The sequence below is a fragment of the Ornithorhynchus anatinus genome, chromosome 3, assembly GCF_004115215.2.
Source record: "Ornithorhynchus anatinus isolate Pmale09 chromosome 3, mOrnAna1.pri.v4, whole genome shotgun sequence".
Taxonomy (NCBI): Eukaryota; Metazoa; Chordata; class Mammalia; order Monotremata; family Ornithorhynchidae; genus Ornithorhynchus; species Ornithorhynchus anatinus.
This window is the reverse complement of record NC_041730.1, coordinates 111,191,141-111,210,939: the sequence shown is the minus strand read 5'-3', so window position 1 is coordinate 111,210,939 and position 19,799 is coordinate 111,191,141. Positions and strand designations below refer to the sequence as shown.

General features: G+C 44.8%; 1 protein-coding gene and 1 non-coding gene across 3 annotated transcripts in view; both read left to right on the top strand.

The window, feature by feature from the left end:
* PANK1 (pantothenate kinase 1) overlaps positions 1 to 12,459 on the top strand; it is a 56,855-nt gene extending 44,396 nt beyond the window's left edge. For both annotated transcript variants that reach the window (XM_029060339.2, XM_029060338.2), the window contains exons 5-7: positions 225 to 348; positions 5,944 to 6,069; positions 11,010 to 12,459. In XM_029060339.2, the coding sequence (XP_028916172.1) occupies positions 225 to 348; positions 5,944 to 6,069; positions 11,010 to 11,069 (310 nt within the window). In that variant the 3' untranslated portion in view covers positions 11,070 to 12,459. The remainder of the gene's footprint in view (positions 1 to 224; positions 349 to 5,943; positions 6,070 to 11,009) is intronic.
* On the top strand, positions 835 to 923 carry MIR107 (microRNA mir-107). Its single transcript, NR_034814.1, has one exon. It is a non-coding gene; the product is annotated as a microRNA mir-107 (primary transcript).
* Positions 12,460 to 19,799: the final 7,340 nt, after the last annotated feature.

Genomic DNA, 19,799 nt, shown 5'->3' with positions numbered 1-19,799 from the left:
ACCAATCCATCTCATTGGTGCGGAAAATAATGGGTGACAGCCTGCCCTTTCCATTGGATTCTTAATGGTTTTTGAATAGGAACATTGTAGCACAGACAGTCCTTTCAGGCTGTGGCCTCTGGTGAAAACAGAGGTCACTGGGAAACTTCGGTAACAACCGTTCAGTCAAAACCTGGCTCCTCTGAAAGGCTGACTCAAATCCTCTGTTGCTGTTCCCAACGTAGCTTTGGCCATATGATGAGTAAAGAAAAGAGAGATTCCATCAGTAAGGAGGACCTGGCCAGAGCCACCCTCGTCACCATCACGAACAACATTGGCTCCATTGCTCGCATGTGTGCACTGAATGAGGTACTTTCTTTTTATTCATTCATTCAATAGTATTTATGGAGTGTTTATTGTGTGCAAAGCACTGTGCTAAGCACTTGGGAGAGTACAGTATGGTACTTGTGTTGGTGATAGTGGGTGGGACTACCCTTGTGATACCTGTCTGAAGCTCAAAATCTGAGGTAAGCTCCCTCTCCGTAACCTATGCGCATCTTGCTGTAATGAGAAAAATAGTGTTTCCCAAATTCGTTCTGGTAATCGAGCCTAGTCGGATGCAAGATGCCAAGGGAAGGCGTGGGCTAGTCCTAAACCTACGTGTTAAATTTGTTGATGCCACTGTTTTTGGCCCATATCTAGTGCACTTGGCCACGAGGGTCTATCCACATTTCTTGCCTCAGTGTATGTGAGGGCCATGGCGTGTTTGTAGACTGAACACTGCACAACCTAACCCAGTTTCAGACACCAGAGTTCTGTGGCAAACCGTTCTCCAATCTGCTAGAAGATTCCTCTCTTCTCTTTGCTTTCAGCTTCTTTACAGTGTTGCCTTGTGGCATGGAGTTCAAGCAGCATTGTACAGGGCTATCAAAGCCTAGAGAGCGGCAGCAGAGGCCAGAATGCCCACACCAGGAGTCGTTGTATAGATAGTAGTTCCTCGTTTCTGTGTTTGAAATGTTTAAAACACCTCTTGACGGGTAGGCTTTATGAACCAGGAATTGTTCTACAACAGGGAAGATACCGTGTAGTTTGGCCCAAGATGTGTTTTCCCTCCACCTCATTGGAGGCCCACTTGGATTTAAGAGCATGAGGAGAGTCCATTCTGAATCAGGCCAGTGGCCCCTCAATCAACCAATCATATGTATTGAGCACTCACTGTGTGCAAAGCACTGTATTACGAGCTCGGGGAGAGTGCAATAGACTTGTTAGTCCATCTAGGCCAGTATTCTGCATTCTCTAGTGGCAGTAGGATGCTTGTAGGAACCCTGAAATGGTTTGGCCTTTGTAATAATTGTGGTATTTGTTAAGCACTTATGTGCCAAGCACTGTACTAGACACTACAGTGCATTCAAGATAATCAGGTCTCACATGGGGCTCTCTGTCTAAGTAGGAGGGAAAACAGGTATTGAATCCCCATTTTGCAGATGAGAGAAACGAGGCACAGAGAAGTTAGTGACTTGCCCAAGTGGCATAGTTGGGATTGGAACCCAGGTCCCCTGATTCCCAGGCCCGTGCATTTCCCAGTAGACAATGCTGCTTCTTAACATCTATCCTATAAACTTCTAATATTGTCTTGTCTTCTACATCACTAACCTTTAGTAACCCGTTAGACTGCTCATCCGTGACTTTATCCAGACCCCTTTGAACCTCTGACTACAGCTCATAATTGGACAGAATCCAAAGTCAATCATACAATCTGTCGTGTTTATTGAGTGCTCACTCTGTGCTAACCACTGTAGTAAACACTCGGGAGAGTACAATACAGTTTTTTTATGATATTTGTTAAGCCCTTACTATGAGCCAGAAACTGTACTAAACACTGGGAGAAAATTAATAAACATGATCCTTGTTCTCAAGGAGTTTACAGTCTGATGAGAAAGGCACTTAAAAAGACACTGCAGGTAGGAGGAAGCAGTAGAATGTAAAGGGGAAACAGCATGCCCTAGTAGATAGAGCACAGGCCTGGGAGGGAGAGGACCTGGGTCTTCCACTTGTCCATTGTGTGCCATTGGACAAGTCAGTTTATTTTTCTGTGTATGTTACCTCATCTGTAAAATGCGAATTAAACTCCTCTCCTTCTGACTTAGACTCTGAGCCCCATAAGGGGCAGGGACTGTGCCTAACCTAATTTACCTTTCTGGACCCCAGTGCTTAGAACAGTGCCTGACATACAGTGTAAGCACTTGAAAAATACCATAAATACACACACACACACACACACACATAAATGCATGGGTGGTGCGAGTTCCTAGCAGTCAAAACTTCAGGCCTACGTTCATAAAAAGGCTGTGAGACCAGATCAACCTCGATGAATTTTAGTCGATTCATATAATAAAAATCCTCCATTGCATATAAAATGCATTAGCACCATTTCTACTGAGAAGAAATATGTACAAGGAGGGTTTTTTTTTTATCCCCAAGTGTATCCTTGCTTTTCTCCGTGTTGACTCCAGCAGTGATGAATAATGGCCTTACCCTCTGAGGACCATCTTGTAATGTGGAACTGTGCTTCACATCCAGCAGTCCAGAGCAATGGTCTGAATTTCCAAATCACTTCCTGGCCTTCTGCTTTTCAGTCCATGGACCCTCCACTCAAAAGCCACTACAGTCTGAACGAGACTTGCTTTCGCACATGCTTGCTACCCTTCACACTCAGTTTGTAATGTACAATTTTCGAGTGGCTCCAAATCCACTGTCTGGGCCTTGATCCACTCAACTAGAACTGAGGGTTTTGGTTTTTTTTCTACGGTGGAGGAGAGTGGTTCGTCTTCAGCTTCGATACTAGTCTGTCACTTAATTTGAGATCCTAGGTGTTGGGGGAGATGGAGGAAAAGGGAGAGTGTGAAAACTAACAAAATGAAGCATCCGATTTTCAAGAAAAATAAAGCAGTGAAAACAATTGGGAAGGTAACAACACGGGCCAACCACTTTGAGAATCAACAGAAAGAAGCAGCATGGCCTGGTGGAAAGAGGATGGGCCTGAGAGTTAGAGGACCTGGGTTCTAATCTCAGCTCTGCCACTTGTCTGCTGGGTGACTTTGGGCTAGTCACTTAACTTCTCGGGGCCTCAGTTACCTTGACTGGAAAATGAGGATTAGGACTGTGACCCCTATGTGAGGCAGGGGGCTGTTTCCAACCTGAATAAACTATACCTCAGTGCTTAGTACAGTGCCTGGCACATAATAATTACTTAATAAGTACCATTAAAAAACAGTCCTTTTCTCAGCTGAACAGAAGCTTCTTTTGACTCTGGGAGTCAGTGATCTTTTTTTTTTTAATTTTAGTAAAGGCACTATTTTCTGTTTTCTCTAACCTTATTCACAATAGTTAGCCCAGCACTAAGACCTCTGTTCTTGGAGAAGTAAGCTCCTTGAGGCCAGAAATCTTCTAATTTGTGTTTTCTAACTTGTCTCCCAAGTGCTCAGTACAGTGCTTTGCACACAGTAGCTGCTCAATATATACCATTGTTTAATTCATTCAATAGTATTTATTGAGCGCTTACTATGTGCAGAGCACTGTACTAAGCGCTTGGGATGAACAAGTCGGCAACAGATAGAGACAGTCCCTGCCGTTTGACGGGCTTACAGTCTAATCGGGGGAGACGGACAGACAAGAACAATGGCAATAAACAGCGTCAAGGGGAAGAACATCTCGTAAAAACAATGGCAACTAAATAGAATCAAGGCGATGTACAATTCATTAACAAAATAAATAGGGTAACGAAAATATATACAGTTGAGCGGACGAGTACAGTGCTGTGGGGATGGGAAGGGAGAGGTGGAGGAGCAGAGGGAAAAGGGGAAAATGAGGCTTCAGCTGCGGAGAGGTAAAGGGGGGATGACAGAGGGAGTAGAGGGGGAAGAGGAGCTCAGTCTGGGAAGGCCTCTTGGAGGAGGTGATTTTTAAGTAGGGTTTTGAAGAGGGAAAGAGAATCGGTTTGGCGGAGGTGAGGAGGGAGGGCGTTCCAGGACCGTGGGAGGACGTGACCCAGGGGTCGACGGTGGGATAGGCGAGACCGAGGGACGGCGAGGAGGTGGGCGGCAGAGGAGCGGAGCGTGCGGGGTGGGCGGTAGAAAGAGAGAAGGGAGGAGAGGTAGGAAGGGGCAAGGTGATGGAGAGCCTCGAAGCCTAGAGTGAGGAGTTTTTGTTTGGAGCGGAGGTCGATAGGCAACCACTGGAGTTGTTTAAGAAGGGGAGTGACATGCCCAGATCGTTTCTGCAGGAAGATGAGCCGGGCAGCGGAGTGAAGAATAGACCGGAGCGGGGCGAGAGAGGAGGAAGGGAGGTCAGAGAGAAGGCTGACACAGTAGTCTAGCCGGGATATAACGAGAGCCCGTAATAGTAAGGTAGCCGTTTGGGTGGAGAGGAAAGGGCGGATCTTGGCGATATTGTAGAGGTGAAACCGGCAGGTCTTGGTAACAGATAGGATGTGTGGGGTGAACGAGAGGGACGAGTAAAGGATGACACCGAGATTGCGGGCCCGAGAGACGGGAAGGATGGTCGTGCCATCCACGGTGATAGGGAAGTCTGGGAGAGGACCGGGTTTGGGAGGGAAGATGAGGAGCTCAGTCTCGCTCATGTTGAGTTTTAGGTGGCGGGCCGACATCCAGGTGGAGACGTCCCGGAGGCAGGAGGAGATGCGAGCCTGAAGGGAGGGGGAGAGGACAGGGGAGGAGATGTAGATCTGCGGGTCATCTGCGTAGAGATGGTAGTCAAAGCCGTGAGAGCGGATGAGTTCACTGAGGGAGTGAGTGTAAATGGAGAACAGAAGAGGGCCAAGAACTGACCCTTGAGGAACTCCAACAGTTAAAGGATGGGAGGGGGAGGAGGCTCCAGCGAAGGAGACCGAGAATGAAGGAGACCGAGAATGATCGGCCAGAGAGGTAAGAGGAGAACCAGGAGAGGACAGAGTCCGTGAAGCCAAGGTGAGATAAGGTATGGAGGAGGAGGGGATGGTCGACAGTGTCAAAGGCAGCAGAGAGGTCAAGGAGGATCAGAATGGAGTAAGTAGGAGCCATTGGATTTGGCAAGAAGGAGGTCACGGGTGACCTTAGAGAGAGCAGTCTCGGTAGAGTGGAGGGGACGGAAGCCAGATTGGAGGGGGTCTAGGAGAGAATGGGAGTTAAGGAATTCTAGGCATCGATTGTAGACGACTCGTTCTAGGATTTTGGAAAGGAAGGGTAGTAGGGAGATAGGACGATAACTGGAGGGGGAAGTGGGGTCAAGAGCGGGTTTTTTTAGGATGGGGGAGACGTGGGCATGTTTGAAGGCAGAGGGGAAGGAGCCCTTGGAGATTGAGTGGCCTCTGTTCTTGGAGAAGTAAGCTCCTTGAGGCCAGAAATCTTCTAATTTGTGTTTTCTAACTTGTCTCCCAAGTGCTCAGTACAGTGCTTTGCACACAGTAGCTGCTCAATATATACCATTGTTTAATTGAAATGCTATTTTCTGGGCAAAAGCTCACCAGACACCTTCCTAGTCCCGCATAATTATGGTGCTAAGCAATTACTGTGTGATTAGTACTGTAGTAAATACAAAATAATCAGGTTGGAATAATTCCCTGTCTCATTTGGGGCGCACATTCTAACCTATGCTTTATAAATAGTGGGGAAAAAAATTGGGACCTGAGAAAAATATCTGGAGAACACTAGTGTGCTAGGTAATGTTAAACCCTTAGATGGAGTGCCAAGAATACTACCAATCTGGGGTTCTGTTTTTGCTCATTTAAAACTAAAGATAAACTTCTGCTCTTTGTGTTCTTATAACAACTAAATATTTGTTGGTTTTGTTCAGGTTCTGATCCAAACTATTTTGAAAAAGTATCACTTTTAAAATTGAACTGGTAGCATTATTCTTCACTGAAATGTCCTTCCCATAGGCCCCTAAAGGTATCTTTCATTTTTGCAGAACATTGACAGGGTGGTGTTTGTGGGGAATTTCCTCCGAATCAACATGGTCTCCATGAAGCTGCTAGCTTATGCCATGGATTTCTGGTCCAAAGGACAACTAAAAGCACTATTCTTGGAGCATGAGGTAAGTGGGGGATGTGAGCAGAAACTTTTTTCCTTTAAAATAATTGGGTGTGTACTCTTACAGGACACCCCTCCCTCTTCTGCATCCATGGAGCAGGTTAAGGGTGTTTGAGGTAGAAAGGAGGAAGTATTAAGCATACCTACTAAGCACTCTGGGCAAGCCACAGATGTACGTTCCATTTGTAAATTGTGGAGTGTAAGGGTGTGGTGAGGACACACAGATTCTCTGTGGTTGTTTGCAGAGCCTCTGTTATTGCTGAGAGCATTGTTTGTTTCACCCCCACCCCCTCCATTGCTCCAGAGCCATCATGTTCCCATTCCTGGCCCCTGGAAACATGGCGGCTTCCCAAGCCATTGGGGCTCTGTGGCCGGAGCTGAGGTGGAAGGAGCCTGGGGCTTTAAAAATAAAAATATCAGACATAAAGTTTTCTAGTGCCATATCAGCCCCAGACAGGGGACAGACCTGCCCAAAATTGAACTGTTTGAATTACAAATGGACGAATAGCAACATCCTAGTGTAAATTGGGGCTGCTGGGAGCCGGGATTGAAGAGGGAAGCTTCAGTCCTGTAACACTCACTCAGAGGGGATGGGTAGGGGAATGCTGAGCATAGTAGCAGGAGGATGGTGCAAAGCCAGGGTACTTGGCTCTGTCCCACTATGCATGGAGCTAAGAAGCTGTTGAGGAAGTTTCCTTTCCCATTTCCATTTTGGAAAACAACTTTAAATTAAAGATCCGGTTGGTTCTGAAACCCAAACCAGGTGCTTTCTGGAGTATTTTAGCATTGAAAAACAAAGACTCAAAATGTAAGCCAGTAAATTATTATTGTTATTATTATTATTACTACTATTATGTTATTTGTAAAGAGCTCATTGGGTGTCAAACACTGTATTTAGCACTGGGGTAGATATAAGTTAATCAGGTCAGAAATGGTTCTTGTCTCTCATGGGCTCACAGTCTGAGAGGGAGAATGGGTATCTTATTTCCCTTTTACAGATAAGGAAACTGAGGCATAGAGCAGTTAGGTGACTTGCCCAAAGTAACACAGTAAGCTCCTAGTAGATCCGGGACTGGAACCTGAGTCCTGACTCACAGGCTCGTAATCTTTCCACTTGGCTACGCTGCCTTCTGGCACCTCTGCCTCAGACCACATCCTTTGCCCGCAGATCAATCAATCAATTGGTTGTGTTTATTGAGTGCCTACTATGTGCGGAGCACTGTACTAAGCACTTGGGAGAGTACAGTATAACAGAGTTGGTAGACAAATTCCCTGCCCACAGCAAACTCACAGTCTAGAACGGGAGACAGACATGAATATAAATAAATTACAGACATGTACGCAAGTGCTGCGGGGCTAAGGGAGGGGTGAATAAAATGAACAAATCAGAGTGACACAGAAGGGAGTGGGAGAAGAGGAAATGAAGGTCTAGTCAGGGAAGGCCTCTTGGAGAAGATGTGTCTTCAGTAGGCTTTGAGGATGGAGGGAGTAATTGTCTGTTGGATATGAAGAGGGAAGACATTTCAGGCGAGAGGCAGGATGTGGGTGACGAGATAGATGAGACCAAGTTACACTGAGTAGGTTGGTATTAGAGGAATGAAGCATGAGGGCTGGGTTATAGTAGGAGAGCAGCGAGATGTAAAGTAGGAGGGGGAAAGGTGATCGAATGTTTTAAAGGTGACGATAAGGTGTTTCTGTTTGATGTGGAGGGGGATGGGCAACCACTAGAGGTTCCTGAGGAGTGGGGAAACATGGACTGTCCATTTTTGTAGAAAAATGATCCGGACAGCAAAGCGAAATATGGACTGTAGTGGGGAGAGAGAGCAGGCAGAGAGGTGAGCGAGGGCCGGGGGAATGATACAGTGATCAAGATGGGATGGGATAAATGCTTGGATTAACATTGTAGCAGTTTGAATGGAGAGGAAAGGGCTGATTTTAGCAATGTGAAGATTGAAGTGACAGGATTTAGTGATTGAATATGCGGGTTGAACGAGAGAGAAGAGTCAAGGAAGCGTCCAAAGTTACAGGCTTTAGAGACAGAAAGGATGGTGGTGCTGTCTACAGTAATGGGAAAATCAGGGGGACGACAGGGTTCTGGTGGGATGATAAGGAGTACTGTTTTGGACGAGTTAAATTTGAGGTGTCGGCAGAACATCCAAGTAGAGATGTCTTGAAGGCAGGAGGAAATGCGAGGCTGCAGAGAGGGAGAGAGACTAGGGCTGGAGGTAGTGATTTGAGAATCATTTGCATAGAGGTGGTAGTTGAAGCCGTGGGACGGAATGAGTTTTCAAGGATGGAGAATAGAACTTGAGGCCCAGAACTGAGCCTCAAGGGACTCACACAATTAGAGGATAGGAGACAGAGGAGGAACCCGTGAATGAGCCTGAGAATGAGCAGCCAGAGAGATGAGAAGAACCAGGGGAGAAAAGAGTCATTGAACCCAAGGTTGGATAATGTTTCCAGAAGTGGTAGCTGAGAAGTCAAGGAGGATTAGGATGGAGTAGAGGCCATTGATTTGTCAGGCGGAGCAAGGATTTGAACCCATGTCCTCTTACTCCCAAGCCCATGATCTTGTCACTAGGCCGGGCGACTTCAAGATGGTGGTTTAGAAAAAGAATGGTTCAGGCAACAGAGCGAAGTGTGGTTCGGATAGGAGAGAGACTGAGGCAGAGAGATCCGAGATATCATGCTGAGAGGTCATCCTGCTTGAAGGTATGGAGTAGAAGTCAAGAGTGCTTAGGACAGTGCAGAAGCATACGGTAAGGTGTTCAATAAGTATCAGTGATTGTAAACTGTCAGCTTGTTGTGGGCAGGGAATGTGTCTTATATTGTTAAAGAGGAAGGAGATCATTTTTGACTTTTGAGAGGGCGGTTTCTGCAGAGTGAAGGGGACGAAATCCAGATTGGAGAGGTTCAAGGAGAGAATTGGAGGAGACGGACTTGAGAGAGTGAGTGTAGACAAGTCACTCAAGGAGTTTGGAGAGGGATGCTAGGAGGGAGGGGGGAAAATAAATGGAGGGAGCCACAAGGTCAAGGGAGGTTTCTTTTAGGATAGGGGAGATATGGGTATGTTTGAAAGCAGTGGGGAAGGAACCATTGGAGAGCGAAACTGAGGGAGGAAGGGAGGGGTAAGAGTTTTGATAAAATGTGAAAGGAATTGGGTCAGATGTGCAAGGGAAACGGGTGAATTTTGGGAGAAGACAGGCGATCTGCTCTCGATATACCAATGGAAAAGGTGGGAGAGTTGACAAAGGGGCAGGAGGAGGGAGGGACTGAATAGGGGAGATTTTAGGTCATGCTGGATAGTTTCGATTTTCTCCAAGTAGGTGACCAGGCCAAGAGATAATATAATAATGTTGGTATTTGTTAAGCGCTTACTATGTGCCGAGCATTGTTCTAAGCGCTGGGATAGATACAGGGTAATCAGGTTGTCCCACGTGAGGCTCACAGTCTTAATCCCCATTTTACAGATGAGGCAACTGAGGCACCGAGAAGTTAAATGACTTGCCCAAAGTCACACAGCTGACAGGTGGTGGAGCCGGGATTAGAACCCATGACCTCTGACTCCTAAGCCCGTGTTTGAGGAGGGAGTTAAACGCCTGAAACAACTGGCGAGGGCACTAGGCAAGGGTATCAATAAGAATGGAGAAATAGTTTTTCTGGGAAGAGTTAAAGCTCACAAGGATAAACTTGAAGTAGACGAGGTTGACCCGATGTCTAGATTTGGAGTCACTTGTCCTCTTCCTTCAGCACCAAATTCACACAGCTGCCAGGAGTGTAGGGAGGAAGAGAGCAGGGCATATGGGAGTCAATGGATCGTTTTCTTCTCCAAGGTGCCTGGGGATCTATGAAGGAAGCGAGGGCGAAGAGGGGTGGAGGAGAATTTAGAGGGTAAATCCATGGCCATGGCAGTAGTCTTTCCAAAATGAGAAATTGTGTGACCATAAATGTAATTGTAATGTAGTTCTGTCCTTATGGCCCCTTGCAGAAGCACAGAAGGTTCCGTTGTTAGGTTTCTTTCATTTTCTTTTCTGGAATCTCTTCTTGGATTTCCCTCCCCTGTCCCTGCTTTTCCACCTGCCACTGGGGATGGCAGGACTGGTGGCAGACTACCTAGAAGGGGCATAGGAGCTTTCTGGGCACCAGTGACTGAGCTGCAGCCAGATCTAGGTTGCCACCCTGGGACCCAGCTCCTGCAAGTGCTTGGCTCTTGGAATACCATTCTTGCATTTGTTTTGTAAATGTCTCAGTCTTGTGCATAATAATAATAATAATTATGGTATTTGTTAAGTACTCAGCCTATGGCAAACACTGTTCTAAGCACCGAGGTACATACGAGGTAATCGTGCAGACACAGTCCTCATCCCACATAGGGTTCACAGTCTTAATCCCCATTTTACAGTTGAGGTAACTGAAACACAGAGAAGTGAAGTGACTTGCCCAGGATCACACAGCAGACAAGTGGCAGAGCAGGGATTTGAACCCATGTCCTCTGACTCCCAAGCCCATGCTCTTGCCACTAGGCCGGACGACTTCAAGATGGTGGTTTAGGAAAAAAATGGTTCAGGCAGCAGAGCGAAGTGTGGTTCGGATAGGGGAGAGGCTGAGGCAGAGGGATCTGAAATATCATACCGAGAAGTCGTCCTGCTTGAAGGTATGGAATAGAAGTCAGAGCGCTTAGAACAGTGCAGAACCACATGGTAAGGTGTTCAGTAAGTATCAGTGATTGTAGACTGTCAGGGAATGTTATATTGTTATAGCGTATTTTCCCAAGTGCATAGTAGAGTGCTCTGTACACAGTAAATGCTCAATAAATATGATGGATTGATTGATTGAATGATGGAAAAGTCTGAAAACGCCCAGCTGTAGTGTACTTGGATCACTGTGAAATTTATTGCTCTTCTGAGGAGTTTCTGATAGGGACTTTTTGCTCTTGTTTTAAAGGGTTATTTTGGAGCCGTGGGGGCCCTTCTGGAATTGTTCAAAATGAACGATGAGAAGTGAAGGTGCCCACAACAGGAAACAACCCCCTGTGTAAGCTGCTGCTCTGCTGCTGGAAACAGACTATCCCCAAGACCGCCAATGGAAACAAAGCCATTTGGGCAGTGGTACCTGCTGGATTTGTAAATAACTTAAATCCTTTTAGTTGATCTTTAAACTCTTGGGTTTTGAGCTTGAACTTCAAAATTCATATGGGGAATACGAGAGACCTTTTTCTGTATATTGTATTTTTTAAAGAAAAAAAGTGCAACGTGGCCAAATGTACTGATTTTTCTGCATTAATTTTAAGAAGCTGAATAATGTTTGAAGAAGGACCTGAAATGTGAGAGCTGTTTTCTTCTGGGGTTTACTGATCAGTGTGGTAATTTAAACTTCATTTAGTAATTACTCTAGGAGATTTTACCTTTACTTATATTTTTCATGACGTTTCATGATTTGCTCTTGGTTTCAAATGAAACTACAAAGCTGGCATGTTGACTGTGAATGTTATTTTTGGCCTTTGGGTTTTGTTTGTTTTTGGGTGGGGTTTTTTTGGGGGGGGGTGTTGGTCTTGTTTTTGTGTTAGTAAATGTTCTCTACTAAAAGGGAATGCCAACCCCCTCACCGCTTATTCTGGGATTCTCTCTCCCCCACTCAATTAACTGTCCTATCTTTGACTGTTAGTGTTGTCCATGTTAGCCCAGACGATGCCCAGTGTTCTAAGATCCCAACCCTAGGAGAACTGTCTGCCCAGAGAAGACTGCTGAGTGTGTGAATAAGGAAGATCTCCTTCCTTCTGCAATATTTTGTTGAATGGACTGAATGTGGGGAGTTCAGAACTCAAATGAAGCATTCTTTAGTACTAGTCCTCTCTGACCTTCAGAGAGAAGGGCAAGGCCATGGCTCAAAAGTTGTCGGTCCCATCTGTCCCAGTGGGAGTCACCGTTATTGAGGCATAATTAAATTGAGATTGTGGACTGGGGTGCTGGGAAATACTTAGCACGCTGTGTGTCTTTTTGGTGTGTGTACCCAGGAGCTTGTGGTGAAGTATCTTGCAAATAAAACAGTCAGGGTTATTCAAGTTTTTGTATTTAAAAACAAACAAAAACACTCCTTCAAGTCCCAGTTTCTATCTTTGAAACAAATTCTTGCTAAGTTGATCTGGCTAAGGGTTGATGAATATTTTGTGTATTCTTGTAAATGAACCCTAGCATGAACCCAAATTCTGGAAAGAGGGGCAGCGATTAGAGGGAAAGATATTTGGATTTGGAAGGAGCTATATTGTTATTCAAGAGTTTTTACCTATTATCGTCTGAACAGATCATTCATTTTCGTACATTCAGGTTTGGAGAGAAACTGATAGTAGATGAAGTATTGATGTGTCTGGTTGAAATAAAGCCCGTTTCTGTTGTCATGTTGTGGTCTATCTGTAGCCTTCATTTCCTAATGTCCTTGTCATGGACTTTCAGTGTATTACTAACTTCGGAATGCCCTCTGCTATGTGGAATGACTGTGTGTGTGTGTGTGTATGTGGTTTGTGCTCACACACGTGCTCTTCTTGTCCTGCCGTAGGTTACTTTAATTTGAGCCTTTCCTCTCGATCTCTGGCTTATGGCCTACATGCTTAAACAGAAATACTACATGGGGTTTGTATCTTTGATTGTGTGCTGTTTCTGGGTGTGCAGCCCATCTGACCCTCTCGGTGCAACGTGGAAACGAATGATCTCCCCAGAACGTCTTTGAATAATTCTGTGGAAAAATTCAGTCATTTCACAGGGGATGGACAATGTTGATAATCAGGCAAGTTTCCCAATTTGTCATCGCCTAGATTTGGACTTAAAATGTCACTCAGAGAGGCTAATTTTCTGGGCACATGTAGAAAACCGTCCAGCTCTAGGGTGTAGCCTGAACGGCAGCCTACAGCTGTAGTTAGAATCAACAGCAGGACTGAAAAGCAAAGGAAGAAGAGGATGGAATTTACAGTCCATCCTCTAGACCTTACAGAGGTTACAGTTCCTCTAGACTGTAAACTGGTTGTGGGCAGGAAATGGGTCGGTTTATTGTTGTATTGTACTCTCCCAAATGCAGTGCTCTGCACACAGTAAGTGTTCAATAAGTATGATTGACTGACCCACTAGAGCAATTGTTAACTTGATGCTTTAGGTGGAAGCGGCCCAGCTGCTTTAATTCAGGCTTTAAAGCGGATTTGGGGGCTTCTGAAAGCAGGCTGGGGGTCAACCAAAGCAAGTCTACTAAAAGGGGCCCGGGAGTCAGAAGATCATTGGTTCTAATCCTAGCTCCACCATTTGTCTGCTATGTGACGTTGGACAAGTCACTTCCCTTCTCTGGACCTCAGTCACCTCATCTGTAAAATGGGGATTAAGACTGTGAGCCCCATGTGGGACATGGCATGTGTCCAACTTGATTGGCTTTTATCTACCCCAGCGCTTAGAACAGTGTCTGGCACATAGCAAGCACTAAACAAATACCATAAAAAAAAAGTCAGGCGTATGGTTGCTCCATCCCCACTTACCCTAGGCTAGTCAGAGCTAGGTTAATGAGCTGGTACTGGCTTCAAAACTTTTATGAAATGTTTTTAACGAAGCTGTTTAATTGAGGAGAAAGCTTCTATTCTGTCGCGAAAACTTTAGGAAAATCAAACCTTTAGGGTAATGAATACTTAGACTGTGAGTCACATGTGGGACCTGATTATCTTATATGTACCCCAGTGCTTAGCACAGTGTTTGGTATGTAGTAAGAGCTTAACAAATACTACAATTATCATTATAATTATTGTTATGACTGACAGTAGGCAGCCTTCTTGGATTTGCCTGAAAAGGAGTGTGAAGTCATCCAATCAAGTAGTGGTATTTATTGAGCACCTACTGAGTGCTAAGTAGTGCCTGAAGCAGCTTGGCCTAGTGAATAGAGCACGGGCCTAGGAGTCAGAAGGACCTGGGTTCTAATCCTGGTTTCAGCACTTGTCTGCTCTATGACCTTGGGCAAGTCACGTAACTTCTCTGTGCCTCAGTTGCCTCATCTGTAAAATGGGGATTAAGACTGTGAGCCCCACCTGGGACATGGACTGTGTCCAACCTGATTAGCTTATATCTACCCCAGTGCTCAGTACAGTGACTAGCACATACAAATAGCATTAAAAAAATCCCGTGTCATTTGGGCTGCAGAAAATCCTCAATACAGTAGGCACAAAGTGTCTGTTCTTATTGAAAGACCATGTTACTCTGGGCTGTAAGCGTTTGTTTCCAGTTGTACATGGTCTGTATGAACCATGCTCTAATAAATGTTTAAGGAAAATTGGAATTAATTCAGTTTCCCAACAGTCAGATCTGACTTTGGGTAAAGCCAGTATTCATCTGGAAAAGCAAACAAACCAGTCACACAACCACAAATGGAAGCCACTTTACCTTCAACCCAGTGAAGTAGATGGCAGCTGGTTATCTTTCTGGAGCAGCTGGAAGTGGTTTGCTTCAGGCTATGCACATAGGATAGTCAACAGGGATGGGGGCTTGAAAGGTCCAAAATGCTATCTGTACTGTAGGCAGACAATATCGGAGTTCCTGGATGGCCCAGGGATTCCAGAGACCTTCCTCCGGGCTACCTGCCTCTCTCCCTGAAACCTTTCATGAAATCACCTCTACCTGATAACCAGCCCAGATAAATTCATGTTGCAGCTTGATTTATCCAGTTTTCCTTGGCTGAATAGTTCCGGTTATTAACAAGATCAAAATGGTATGCTCCAATGTGCTACCTTTAGGGATGAATTGTGTGATCTTGGGCAAGTCACTTTACTTGGCTTCAGTTACCTCATCTGTAAAGCGGGGATTGAAACCGTGAACCCCCATGTGGGACAGGGACGATGTCCAACCTGATTAGCATGTATCCACCCCAGCGCTTAGTACGGTGCCTGGCACATAATAAGTGCTTAACGAGCACCATCCTCATCATTCCCTCCCAGAACCTGACCCTCCTGCTGACAACTGATGGGCCCGGCTTCCTTTGTGTGCTCCGAGTGGCTGTGGGTTCTTCCCCCTTCTTTAGCGTGGAGGAGTGTGTCTCATCCTCCTGACATCAAACTTAGAAGTGGTCTGTAGACCAAGGGGAAGTGGTGTATAGTAGAGTGATGGGAGTAGCAGACACCACCCGCATTTACATGCTGAGGCAGCAGCTGTCAAGCTAACTCCTGGGCCAAATGCCTGCTAAAAAAACTTTAACAATATAACTTTCTGATGACCTGGAAAAATGATGACAAACAGATGATAGCTTTTTAAAAAAAAAAAATTAGTATTTTTGCCCTGCTAAAGTCAGTCACTGACTGGATTTCCTAGGATAAAGACTTGGTCCTAGATAGACGCTCCAGGGAGGAATAGAAGTTAGTTAAGATTTTCTCTAAGCACTACAGCTGTCTGGTTGCATGACCTCTCTTTGCATGCTTGGATGACAATAATGATTCCCACACACCTTTGATGGATGGGCAGAGTGTTGGTGTTTATGTAGCTGGATGGTCAGCCTACAGTGAGTTATCTACTAGAGGGACAGAGCATTCAAGTTGGATGAATACCAAATAAATGTCAGTTAAGCACCATGGCGATTGGCTGAAAAAATGATGGCTAAAGGCTTGAACTCTGTCACTTACTTAATAAGGTTAATGGTCAAAGCTCCACCTGTCCAGGTTGGAGTCTCCCTCCCGCAATTCCCCTCTCATCCCCCTCCCCAGGCATCTCCACAGCCACAGCTTCCCCAAGGACACAGGCCCAGCTTCCCTGCTGCTAGATCACACCAACCTGCCACCCAACTCTCCCATTAACTTTGCCACTGCCTCTCCCCATTGACTAGACTGTAAACTCGTGGTGGGCGGAGAATGTGACTTGATTTTGTACTGTTCTCTCTCAAGCACTTAGTATAGTGCTCTGCACATAATATGTGCTCAGTAAATATGAATGACTAGCCTATCCTGACCACCACCAGCTCAGCTCCTTTTCCTCACCTCATTATCTCCACATTACTTCCTTGTCACCTCTCTGCCCCTTCATCGTGTCCCCTTCTCATGATCTTGCCCATCTCTACTACTCACTCCCTTCACCATCACACAACCACTGACTCTTTTAAACAGTATTTGCTAAGCGCTTACTGTAAAAATAAAGGTATTTGTTAAATGCTTACTATGTACCAGGCACTATACTAAGCTCTGGGGCACTACTAAGTGCTGGATGTGCCAGGCACTGTTCTAAGCGCTGGGGTAGATGCAAGTTAATCAGGTTGGACTCAGTCCCCACTTCTCTGAGGCACAGAGAAGTTTAGTGATTTGTCCAAGGACACACAGCAGACAGATGGCGGAGCAGGAATCAGAATCCAGTCCCTTCTCTCTCCCAGGCCCCTGCTCTATTCACTAGACCATCCTGCTCCTCCCATCCTTCCCTGTTGCTTGTATCTAGCTCTGTGTTGATGGGGTGGAAGGAAAGGGTGTTATTTTAATTAGAAAACAGTTTGTAAAGAATGACAATATTCTTGATGCCCTGCTAAATGTGGTGCAGGCTAAAACTACTATGGCAAAAATTGATTTTTGTAATTCAGAGATTGAATATTTTTCCAACTGTAACATGATTTCAAAATGTTTGTCACTAGAAAGTTTATGCTAATATATAACTCTCTGGTTTAAAATGGGTCATGTTTTTAACAGAAAGTGTCTTTTTGCATTTAATTGCTGGATATACTGATTTTTAAATGTTTTATATTAGTTTTTATGACTAAATGCAAAGTTTTATTTTTTAAAGGGAGTGGTCAACTTTCTGTCTACCTATGCACTGATTTCAAACTGTGTTGTTTTAATCAGTCATTTGGGCTTTATCTGCATAGGCAAAATCGAGTGGAGAGTAAAATAGGTAATGAAACCAAACCCTCTGCAAAAAACCCTGCCATTGAGGCAAAAAAAAATCAGTCTGTATGATCTATGTTAATAGTGGTATTTAAGTGCTTACTATGTGCCAGGCATTGTATTAACCTCTAAATAGATTCAAGGTAATCAGGTGAGACACAGTCCCTGTCCTGTTCAGAGGAAGAATGGGCATATAATTGCCATTTGACAGATGATGAAACTGAGGCACAACAAAGTTAAGTGGCTTTTTTGAGTCACCAGCAGGCAAGTGGCAGAATTGGGATTAGAGCCCAGGTACCCCAATTCCCGGGCTCATGCACTTTCCCTCATTTTCCTCTTTCACTCCCTTCTGCATCACCCTTGCACTAAGATATGCAACCGTTATTCACCCCTACCTCAACCCCATAGCACTTATGTACATATCTGTAATTTAATTTATTTATTTGTATTAATGTCTGTCTCTGCCTTTAGATTGTAAACTCACTGTGGGCAGGGAACGTGTCTACCAACTCTGTTGTACTGTCACTTAGTACAGTGTTCTGCACACAGTAAGCACTCAATAAATACAATTGATTGATTAATTTATTCCACTAGCCTACAATTGTTCAATCCTCCACTTTGCCTGGGCAGATTCAGCCTCCACTTGGTATGTGTAGACTCACTCCAAATAAATTCTTGGCAATAATTCAGATAAAAAAAATTGAATGTGTACGTGGGAATCTTTTCTTTCTCAAATCTGCCAGTTATGAAATAAGCTGTTATATTTATATAATGCACCGAAGCTGGTGAAACATATTTCTGAAAATAAACACCTGGTGACTGTTTTCTGTCATTTGTGCGCATAATCAGTACATTTTTACAAAATAAAACAACTTGAAGAAGTAGCGATACTTGGTGTGTGATCCCAGAACAAGTCATAAATAGTAATCACACCACAGGAAAATGTCATTTTCATTCTGTAAGGTGACATATGAAAGAATAAGGGAGAAAACATGGGCAGAGTCCTCAATCCCGGAGCAGGATGGAAACTATGACCTTATGAATTGTGAGGAGAAACTCACAGAATTTCCTCTGGAGGCTTGACTACTAGAGGGAGAAAGCAGGGAGGACAGGGGTCGTGTCTAGTGCTTAGAACAGTGCTTGGGACATAGTAAGTGCTTAGCAGATACCACTATTATTGTTATTATTATTATGTCTCCTTACTCTATGATGGTTGGTCTAGTGGCAAGTGAACTGGCTTGGGAGGCAGAAGATGTGGGTTCTAATCCTGGCTCTGCCACTTGTCTGCTGTGTGACCTTGGGCAAGTCACCTAACCTCTGTGCCTCAATTACTTCATCTGTAAAATGGGGATTTAATGTTATTTATTAAGCGCTTACTATGTGCCAAGCACTGTTCTAAGTGCTGGGGTACATACAGGGTCATCAGGTTGTCCCACATCAGGCTCACTGTCTTAATCCCCATTTTACAGATGAAGTAACTGAGGCACAGACAAGTGACTTGCCCAAAGTCATACAGCTGACAGGTGGTGGAGCCAGGAGTAGAACCCATGACCTCTGACTCCTAAGCCCGGGCTCTTTCCACTGAGCCACGCTGCTTCTCTTATAATGTTGATATTTAAGCACTTACTATGTGCAGAGCACTGTTCTAAGCGCTGGGGGAGATACAGGGTGATCAAGTTGTCCCACGTGAGGCTCACAGTCTTAATTCCCAGATGAGGGAACAGAGAAGTGAAGTGACTTGCCCACAGTCACACAGCTGACAAATGGCAGAGCCGGGATTTGAATTTGTGACCTCTGACTCCCAAGCCCGGGCTCGTTCCACTGAGCCACGCTAGTTCCCTATATTTAGTCTGTGAGTCCCACGTGGGACAACCAGGTTACCTTGTATCTACCTCAGCAGTTAGAACAGTGCTTAACATGTAGTATGCGCTTAACAAATATCAAAATAATTATTAGTATTATTCTCTCCCAAGCAATTAGTACAGTGCTCCACAATCAGTCATTCAGTGGTATTTATTGAGTGTCTTATGTGTAGAATACTGTTCAAAATATTTGGGAGAGTACAATACAACAACGTTTCCTGACTAATAATAATAATAGTAACGATGCTATTTGTTAAGCGCTATGTGCCAAGCACTGTTCAAGCACTGGTGTAGATACAAGGTTCTCAGGTTGTCCCATGTGGGGCTCACATTCTTAATCCCCATTTTACAGATGAGGTAACTGAGGCACAGAGAAGTTGTGGCTTGCCCAAAGTCACACAGCTGACTAGTGGTGGAGGCAGGATTAGAACCCATGACCTCTGACTCCCAAGCCCATGCTCTTCCCTCAAAGTCATGCTCTTCCCCTGGAACTTCTAGTCTCTAGGGGAAGATAGACATTAAAATTAATTTTGGATATGTATGTAAGTGCTGTGAGGCTGAGGGTGGAGTGAGTATTTGGCACTTTAAATACTTAAAATATCATGCACACAGTAAGCACTCAAGAAATACCTCATCTGAAAAATGGGGATTGAGACTTTGAGACAAGTACTGTGCTTGGCACACGGTAAGCGCTTATACCATGGTTATCATCAATCTACTTGCCTGCTGTGTGGCCCTGGCCAAGTCACTTAACTTTTCTGTGTCTCTGTTTCCTCCTCTGTATAAGGGAGATTCTAGACTAGGAGTCCCTAGTGGGCAGGGATTGTGTCTCTCTGTTGCTGAATTGTACTTTCCAAGTGCTTAGTACAGTGCTCTGCACACAGTAAGTGCTCAATAAATATGATTGAATGAATGAAATGCAACTGATGGATTGATAGGAGAGATTGGAGGTATAGAGGAGGTATCTGATGTGCAGATAAGCGCTTAGTACAGTGCTCT